At 46.4% G+C, this 9,877-nt stretch overlaps 1 protein-coding gene across 1 annotated transcript in view; it reads right to left on the bottom strand.

Annotated features, from left to right (window-relative positions):
* The window catches only part of Ppa2 (inorganic pyrophosphatase 2), a 73,270-nt gene extending 65,421 nt beyond the window's left edge, over window positions 1–7,849 (bottom strand). Inside the window, exon 1 of the mRNA XM_031375570.1 lies at window positions 7,526–7,849. Within this exon, the coding sequence (XP_031231430.1) occupies window positions 7,526–7,670 (145 nt within the window). The 5' untranslated portion in view covers window positions 7,671–7,849. The remainder of the gene's footprint in view (window positions 1–7,525) is intronic.
* Between the last annotated feature and the right edge of the window lie 2,028 nt (window positions 7,850–9,877).

The following is a 9,877-nucleotide window of genomic DNA, read 5'->3' as shown; positions in this document are numbered from 1 at the left end:
AAATCTTAAAAAAAAAAAAAATGAAAAAAAAATCTACATTACAAAGGGGGCGTTTGACTGCTGTACCCTACCTGAATGGACAATGACACTTCCAGAAGACAGCTATAAATAAAAATCTTGGGGCAGCCGGGTGTGGTGGCACATGCCTTTAATCCCAGCACTTGAGAGGCAGAGGCAGGTGGATTTCTGAGTTCCAGGACAGCCTGGTCTACAGAGTGAGTTCCAGGACAGCCAGGGCTATGCAGAGAAACCCTGTCTCGAAGAAAAAAAAAACAAAACAAACAAACAAACAAACAAACAAAAAAATCTTGGGGGAAGGCATAGGACACCCTGCTGAGTTTTTTGGTCTCAGATGCCCCAGAGGTCTTTAAACACACAGGCTATTGTCAGGGCCCTTGTTTATCTACCAGAGCAATACCATAAGACCCTACTGCTGAAGACACCCCACACTTCGGCTGCAGGACACAGACTAATTAAGGTCAACGAAGAAAGAAACATCTGCCCTGCTGGCTAGCTTTCATGCTTCGAGAATGTGTTCTGCAGGCTGCTGGGGCAGAAAACACATCCCTGCTCCTCCCTAACACTGGGCCCTTCATGCTGAACACTGACATGCCAGGTAAGACATGCCTACTTGTGCTGGACAATTGATGCTTTCATATGTCTTAGTGTGTCCACATCCATGCACATATGGCTACCTCTAGCTAGACTTAATGAAACATTTATGTGTGTGTGTGTGTGTGTGTGTGTGTGTGTGTGTGTATGTATATGTATATATAGAGAGGGGGTGGGGAGTGCTGGGAGGGATTTGAGAGAGTTGGAAAAGGGAAGTAGGGATAGATGTGAGATTTTATTATATACAAGAGTCTCAAAAATAAGGCTGGAGAGATAGCTCAGTGGTTAAGAGCATCAACTGCTCTTCCAGAGGTCCTAAGTCCAAATCCCAGCAACCACATGGTGGCTCACACCATCTGTAATGAGATCCAATGCCCTCTTCTGGTATGTCTAAAGACAGTGACAGTGTACTTGTACATAATAAATAAATAATTAAAAAAAAAAGAGTCTCAAAAGTAAAAAAAAAAAAAAAATTACAATGTCTAATTTCTTAAAATCAAAAGAGAAAAAGAAATGCAGTCATTTGGTATGGAGTGCACCCAAGACACGGAGCATCTTCACGCACACCTCACCGTATGCATGCCTCGCTGAGCGGCCAGGGCAGTTCTCTGATTACTGCTCTCCCCATGCTAGAGTGAACCTGAGCTAAAAGATGTCATCTGAGGTCAGAGACATCATGCCATGGTTAGTTCAGCCAGGTAACTTGTCTGAGGTTAGAAAGCCAGAACTGAAACTCCAAGGCCTCGCTCGCTGGCTGCACCTGTCACCACAGCACAGCAGCTTCTAGAAGCTTCAGAAACCGCCCGCCCTATGGTACTTCCCCAGTTGAGCACCATGAAACTCCAGAGCTACGGGGACAGTAGTTCTCAACCTTCCGGATGCTGTGACACTTTGATACAGCTCCCCATGTTGTGGTGACCCCCACCATAAAACTAGCTTCAGAACTGTAAGGTTGCCACTGTCATGAATAATAATGTAAATATCTGATATGAGGCATATCTTATATGTAACTCTGATGAAAGGCCATTCTGGGTCATACCCACAGGTGGAAGAACACTGCAAGAGGCTGTAAACAATGTTCTAAGAAGTTAGTCCCATGGTTCAAATGTTTGGGACATGTTGACTTCCATCAGAATTTTTCAGAACTTTAATGTGTACATTATTATTCTCCAAGATGGCAAATAAAATGAGATGCTTTAGTTAAGTCACAAACCCCTGTGTTTGAGAGCAAAACGAATGTCTCAAATGGACACTCGTGTTCAAGAACACGCAACCTGGGTTACTGGGTCCAAGCCTCTCGCTCCATGATTTATAAAATGATATCCAGAAATGTAAAGGGAGGAGAAAAAGTTCAACTAGGCCACAGGGCAGAGACGGGTGGGCAGTCCCCGACGGTCACTAAGCAAGGCCACAGGGCAGAGATGGGTGGGCAGTCCCCGACGTGTTTTCCCATTATCACCCAGTTTCGTGTCTCTATGTTTCCACGTATTCCAATTTTTAAAAAGAATTTCATGAGCCAATTATTCTTATTAATTGTAGAGGAAAAACACCCCACTGAAGCTCAAAAATGTTCTGTCTGCGACTGTATCGATATCTCAGAGACTTGGGATATGCGTGAAACATGGGCAATGTTTCCACTGTTGAACTTCATCCCATAATTCTCACTTTTCTTCTGTTGAAACAGAACACCCCTGCTCATAGGCACCAGCACCAAATGCATCCAGGTTGGGTCCTTCTTTTTATTATTATTGTTTATTTATTTATTTATTTATTTTGGTATTACAATGAGTTACTGAACCCAGTAAAGGTAACCAGGACTCAGCATTTCCATCTCCTATGACTGCTCAAACTCTCCTTCAGTTATTGTAACTGTCTGGATAAAAAATGACATATTCTTCATCTCCTCTCCCCCAGCTCACCCTCCAGTAGACTGCCTTTTCGGCCACCCCTTTCAGGAGTCCTGGACAACTGGTGCCCTCTGGTGGTAGGCACAGGAATTGTCTAACTCCACTACCCAGTAAGAATTAAGCCATTTGAACTCTTTCCCCCAGATAGCGCCCAATTTCATTCGGATTCTTGCCATTTGCTTCAGTAAAAACATTTTGTCTGCTGTTCTCTTCTGTTCTTCCCTATTCACTCTATTTGATAAGGGTAAATTTTACTTATGGGATCCTAGTTTCAGAATAATCTTATGTGCATTTGATGCTCAAACCAAAAACCAAAAAATGAATTACACTGTAGCCTCAGAGACGCTGTCACAGACCTCGTCCAACACAGAGTACTTGAATTTCTACTATGAATGCATTCCACGCCTTGAAGGAATGCTAGTGCTATGAAGGACTTTGAGAGGATTGCGACAGGGCCGGCTGCCTCCTCCTAAGACAGAACTGTCCCCAGAAGAAACCTTGCCATCGCCTGCCCAGCAGCACACAGCAGGAGAACCAAGATTAAGATCCAGGCCTCCCCACCCCAAATCTAGGGCTTGGCCAACTGCGCAGTAGATTCCAGGCCCTCCAACAGTTTTTCTCTGTGTTTTTACATTCTTCACTATCAGTTATTTTTTTTGAAGGCAGGGCACAGGACTGTACTTTGTCCCCTGCACTGCTGAGCACACTTTTTGTAGACTACGCCCTGATCTAGGTAGGTTTACCTGCCCTGAGAAACTCCATTCTACATGTAGAATTTGACTCCCTTTTGAGTCCAAATGTGGAGGCAAGAGGACTCTGTACCTTGATGGACAATTAAATGACCAGCTTAATAACCTGCATTTGGTCTCCAAGACCCACATGTGTAGCTGGCATGTGCATGCATGCATTCGTGCACACACACACACACACACACACACACACACACACTCTCTACAACATCCTCACATGGATGCCATAAAGGAAAGTACGTTTGCAGAAACTGTGGGGAGCCCCACCCTGGCAACCATCAATTACTGTGTTCCCTCTCTAGGGTTTCTAATCCCATTAATAAAAGAATCTAGAGACAGACTTGGAAGGAAGTGTGACGACAATCTTATTAGAAATTGAAGAAAAATCATCAGAGGTTGCAGGCTGTGAATCAAGGCAGCTCCCTGAAAGAAGACTGGAAAGAGACAGAGAGAAAGCCATAGTTGGTAAGCACCCACATGGTGAAAGGGGAGGAATGGCTTCAGAAAGTCTGGAAGGAAGAAAGAACTACATTTTCCAAGTAACTCAGAAAAGTGGGCGGGCTCAGCAGTGCTGCTAGAAGCTCTGTAAGCTTCTACACAGAGCTACGGTTTCTGGGGAGAAGAAGTACAATAGCCTTATTACATATTAAAGGCATAATTACTCCTCTCATCAACATGGTATATCACTAGGTGTATCAGCCTCTCTGACAGGCAGTCTCTGCAAGATGATTGACAGGCCCAGATGGATTAACTTTTATGGGGTTGACATAAGGTTCTAATCTTTAGAGAACACCAGCTCGTCTTATCTCCACCCAGGGCTAAAGGTTCATTCTTTTGGACAGGAGGAAATTGCTTTTCCTTATTGAGCCTCTACAGAGCTATATATCCATCCTCAATGACATTCCTTCCTCAATGGTCTCTAATCACTTAGAAGATGGGCAGAGAATGGAAAATAGAAGTAACTCATTGGTTTTTTTTGAACCATGAAAATCTAGAGATCCAGAATGGACTAGTGTCCAGACTGGCCTTTTAATCATGCCTTCATATGTGGCTTCCAGGGCTGAAGTTAGGAGAAGAGAGAAGGCTCCAGAGCTCCCTCCCAGCATTCCTGACCAGGAGACAGGCAGCTCCCCCGGTCCCTGAGCCTTCACATGCAGCCTACATGAATTCTTCTGGTCCACTCTTGAAGGCCCACTTCTAGCCTGGTTCTGCACATCAGCTTCCACACTGCCAACACTTCACCCGGACAGCCTGACTTAACCTTGAAGCTCAGCTCAGCTCTGACCCCTTGGCTCTCAGCCTGCCTCAAACCTCTGGACAAACCCCTGCAGTGATTAGCTCTGCATCTACAACAGCCTGCTTCTGCCTTGCCTTTCCGCACAGGCACTGGGAGCCCCTAGAACGGCTACAGCCTCTTCAACTCTTCTACAGTCATTCCGTAACCTACACCTATAGATGTATTTACCGCAGCGTGTGTATGCGTGATCTTGGAGTTAGCAGTAACTAAGGTTGGAATTAAGAGCCTGGTTTGAGCTGGGGAGATAAGTAAGTTGGCAAAGTCGTTGGCTGTACAACCGAGCATAAGGATCTGAGTTCGCTCCCCAGAACCCCGGTTACAAAGTCAAGCATGGTGGTGCATGTTTATTATTCCAGTGCTGGAGAGGCAGGGTCATCTGTGGCTACTGGCCATCTAGCCTCATCTAGCTCCAGATCAGTGACACACACTGTCTCAAAAAATACAGTAGACAGCACCCAAGGAACAATACTTCATACTTCTGGCCTCCACGTATCTGTGCATGCACCTGTGCACAAACCTGGGTTTGCCTGGGCCAGCAGACAGGAGTAAAGTGGGGCTCCACAAAACCCACGTAGCTTCTTGATGTAATGTTATTCGATTAATTCTGACGCTGTAGAAAGACTAATGCCTCTCTGACAGACAACATTCATCACATATTACTGCACTCATTGAAAACCCATGACCGGGCGGTAGTGGCGCACGCCTTTAATCCCAGCACTTGGGAGGCAGAGGCAGGCAGATTTCTGAGTTCGAGGCCAGCCTGCTCTACAGAATGAATTCCGGGACAGCCAAGGCTATACAGGGAAACCCTGTCTCGAAAAACAAACAAACAAACAAAAAAGAAAACCCAGGATATGTCCACCCTATTCTACACCCAGGGGTTTCTGCTTGGGCTTTTGGCCTTTATATAACAGTAGCTCTTCCGAAAACATTCCCAGTGGCTGTTTTGTACAAAGCTACATTGTAACTTTGGTGTTGAAGCATTTTCTCCGTCCAATCATGTTAGGGCAGTGACAGGCCTGTGATTGGACAGGAATCGAGAGGTAGAGCTAGAAGTGGAGGAGGAAAAAGGGAGAGCAGGAAGGTAGCAGAGTTTCTTCATCATCCAGGCAGAGGAAGATGACGATTCAGACAGGCATGGTTGGTTATAACAACCAAGCTAAGGTTTTTACAAAATAGATGAATTGGGTCAAAATATTGTCTGTATCATTTGGCACTGAAATTATTGTATTGGCATCTTGTAATTGTGTTATTATTATATAAACCTGATTGGATAATTAAGCCTTAAGAGTCATGCCTTACCAGGTACTAGGAGCTAGATGAATGACTGTGGGGGTGTATAAAGCATTGCATGTGAGCAAGATGTTGCTGCTAGCTGGGAGAACATAGCAAGAGTCTGCCAGGACATGGTGTTGTGGCGGGAAGGTCCCGGCAATAGAATGTGCTTATCTCGGGAAAGAGAGTTTGTGGGGTGGATTCATTTTTTAATATTCCCACAACACTTTGGGAATACAACCCTTTCAGAAATGAGCACACTTATTAAGGGCTTCTCTTCCTTCTGTTGTTGTTTTATTTTTATGGTTGTTCTTGGTTTGAGACTACACAGGCCCCAGTTGTGTACACACTCTTTTAAAAAGACCTAATCCATCTTGCCTAAACAAGAAACAAGACCGGGTTGGGGCTGGGGGGGGAACTGTAGCGTAGAGGAGAAAATAGAAACTAATTGTGAAGAAACTATTTAGTATTAGATCATTATAACTACAAGAGTTTGCCTTTCGAAGTGTCCCATGTGTTCAATCCAGGAGACAGAGGAAGGCTTACTACTGTGAGTTCCAAGGTGTCCACAGCTGCACAGTGAGACCCTGCCTCAAAATACAACCAAACAAAAAGACTAGAGTTTAAGCTAGGTTTGCTCCTTTATCACAAAATAATCCTCAACCTTAAGATCCAGAAAAGTAACTGTAAACATCAAAGTTATCAATGATTTCAAGTTACACTCTAAGTCAGGTGACTGCTTTGCACACACAGCAATTTCTGCAGCCCTATTTTACAGGGCAAAAATATTCTGATGCTTAGCAAGTTAAGACATTAGCCCAGGATGGGGGGGTCTCGGAACAAGATTCTAGCTTCACCCCTTCAGGGCAGGAACCTCCCAACAGGTGTGCACAAGACTTGATGTAGCTACAGCTCCCCGGCCAGGGGTTAAGTCAATGAGGCATGAAAGCAACTCACGTACATGTCTGTTTTCACGCTATTGTTAACAAGACCTACAGAGTGAAAAGACAAAGGGAAAGTAGCCAGGAGCTTTTCGGTCTTTGGAGGCCAGCCCAGGGCTAGCACGAGACACCTCCCCTAGGTTTTGCTCAACGTGCAGGGCAAGAAGTGATAACACGTTCTTGCCAGAACGTCAGCCAATTTCCTGCTTGTGGATGCCGTTCGGGATGAAAACTTTCAGGTTAAAAACTCATTTTACTGTAGCTGTTTTTAAGTTACCTTACAAGACAAAAGGTTTCGTGGTTGTCGTGTTGCACGCAAGCCTATCCCAGTGCGGGGCTCACACTTGCCCCCCCCCCCCACTTCCTCCCTCCCTGCACGCCTGCGCTGACAGCAAGGTCGCGCCATCGCTGGCAAGCTCGGTTTCCGAGTGAAGCGCCCGGTTTCCGAGTGAAGCGCCCGGTCCCCGAAGTTCTGCGTCCTGCGTCCGTGCGGAGTGGGGGAAGGGCTTAGCAGTGCCCCGGAGGGCGGCGCGGACGAGCCGAGGACGGGCGAGCGGTGGGCCACTGCGCCGAGGTCAGCGGGAGGAGCGTGGCGTCGCGGGCCCGCTGCGGTCGCCGCAGATGGCGGTTGGCCCCGCGCCGCGGTGCGCGCCGACCCCGGTCCCCTCCGCACGGACCCGGCCGGGCAGAGCGCGGAGCCGCGGCTCCTCCCCGGGCCGGCGCGGAGAGAGGCGAGCGACTTACTGAAGAACAGGCGGTAGTCCTGCGAGCGGGGATGGCCCACCTCCTCCGTGCGGTACAGGGACGACATGACGCGGCGCGGAGGGAGGGCGGTGGCCCACACGCGCCACCCTCGGCCGACGCTCAGCAGCGGCAGCAGCGCGCGCATGGCGGACGGCCTGCGAGAACCGAGAACCGGAGGGTCGGTCGTTGCTGGGCCCCGCGCGGCCGCTCCACTTCGCCCCCTGCTGCCCGGAGCCCGCACTGCCTCCCCGGTCGGCCTCAAGTGGCATCAAGTCCCACCCTCGTCTGGATTTCTGGGGCCGCCTGCCTCCACTTTCCTCCGCTAGCCCTCAGAGGCCTGAGCCCATCAAGACAAGGAGAAGAGGGCCTCAGTAGCCCCAGGAATTCACCACCACGCACCCTCTCGCACACTGTCAGTGTCTTCGATCAGACTTTGATTACATTAATGAAATATTGGTTGCAGGGATCCAGAAACTTCTAATGGTCCATCCAAACCGGGAGTCGAGAGTACACACACACACACACACACACACACACACACACACACACGACTACAATGTATAATGTCCGAGCCTCCTTGTGAAGACATTTGACACAGACTTAACCCTAAATCTGCAGTTCCCTCAAACACCACTTCCTCCACAAGGCCCTTTAATATTTAACTTCTAACTTCTCTGCAAGTTGCATACATTACAAGTGTTTCTGTCTGGTCCAGTGGCCACAACAGCAGTCTTTACTCTGCAGTCTTTGGTCCAGCTAACAGTGGGAGCTGAGGAAGGAACCAGCCATGGGGCTACACATGCCATTTTCCTTTTCTGTAGAGAATTGCTTGGGAGACCTCATTGGAAAGGTCTCCGGGACCTCCACCAGTTTCTGCTCCAACTGTGAGCAGCACTCACATCCTCACCGGTTTCTTTCTGCATCTAAATTGTGATAGTTAAAACCAAAACTGGTTTTATGCAGGTTCCAGAAAGGACCTCTTAGAGATGCCACTAGCCACTTACACATTGCTACAGCCTAGTCTCTAAAAAAATTTTGACACTAGTGGCTTTATGACATGTCAACTTGATTAGGCTGAATTGCAAGCTAAGTTGTCTATAAAAAAGTGGAAACATTTCCTTCCTGTGTTTACCTTATTGATTTATATAATTTTGCTTATGTGTAAAAAAGAAAGCTTAAATTTTCACTTAAACTTCAAACATTGGATATTTGAGAAAGAAATTCCTACTGAAACAAGGTTCTGGGCTGTCTAATAGTCTAGATTCTTAAAATTATCATCAAACTCTCCAGGTATGTGATTTAGGAACAATTACTTTGTGGCATTAAAAAGAAATGGCTTGTTTTTGAACATGTAATTTCCCATCTTTCATTTTCTATAATTTACTGAAATATTTGTGGATCAAAACAGATATACAATACATGTTATGAGAACAAGGTTGGCTTACTGCTTGACTTTAAAATACAAATTTCTGAAGATGTTTATTTAACAATACTTGCCCAACTCAAATGTAGACATTTGAAACTTAACTCATTTAATTTCTTCTGTGGACATCTGTCACTATCATATAGCAATTGTGGTGGTTTGAATAGATATGGCCCCCACAGACTCATGTTTGAATAGGAAGTGGCACTATTAGAAGGTGTGGCCTTGTTAAAAGAGATTGGACATTTTAAAGGGATTGAAATTTTAAGAATTTGCAAAGACTGTGGGACTTTTAAAGTTATTTAGACCTTGGGAATGAATAAGAAAGTAAGGGTTGAGGCTTAATAGTGATGTGTTTGTGTGTCAAGTTGACAAGGGGTGGATTGTACTGGCTGTTTTTGTGTCAACTTGACACAAGCTGGAGTTATCACAGAGAAAGGAGCTTCAGTTGGGGAAGTGCCTCCATGAGATCCAGCTGGAAGGCATTTTCTCAATTAGGGATCAAGCTGGGGAGGGCCCCTTGTGGGTAGTACCACTTATGGGCTGGTAGTCTTGAGTTCTATAAGAAAGCAGCTGAGTAAACCAGGGGAAGCAAGCCAGCAAGGAACATCCCTCCATGGCCTCTGAATCAGCTCCTGCTTCCTGACCTGCTTGAGTTCCAGTCCGGACTTCCTTTGGTGATGAACAGCAGTGTGGAAGTGTAAGCTGAATAACCCTTTCATCCCCAACTTGCCTCTTGGTTATAATGTTTTGTCTAGGAATAGAAACCCTGACTAAGACAAGTGTATCACTGTGCCCCACCCCCTGCTTTGAGGTCTCCTGTGTCCAAGCTCTGCCCAGTGTGGAACACAGTCTCCTCCTGGTTGCCTTCCAATCAAGAGGTAGAACTCTCAACTTCTCTAGTACATCTGCCTGCATGCTGCCATGCT

The sequence above is a fragment of the Mastomys coucha genome, unplaced genomic scaffold, assembly GCF_008632895.1.
Source record: "Mastomys coucha isolate ucsf_1 unplaced genomic scaffold, UCSF_Mcou_1 pScaffold16, whole genome shotgun sequence".
In the NCBI taxonomy this organism is placed as follows: domain Eukaryota; kingdom Metazoa; phylum Chordata; class Mammalia; order Rodentia; family Muridae; genus Mastomys; species Mastomys coucha.
Note: the sequence above shows the minus strand (reverse complement) of the source record. Positions and strands in the feature narration are given on the sequence as shown.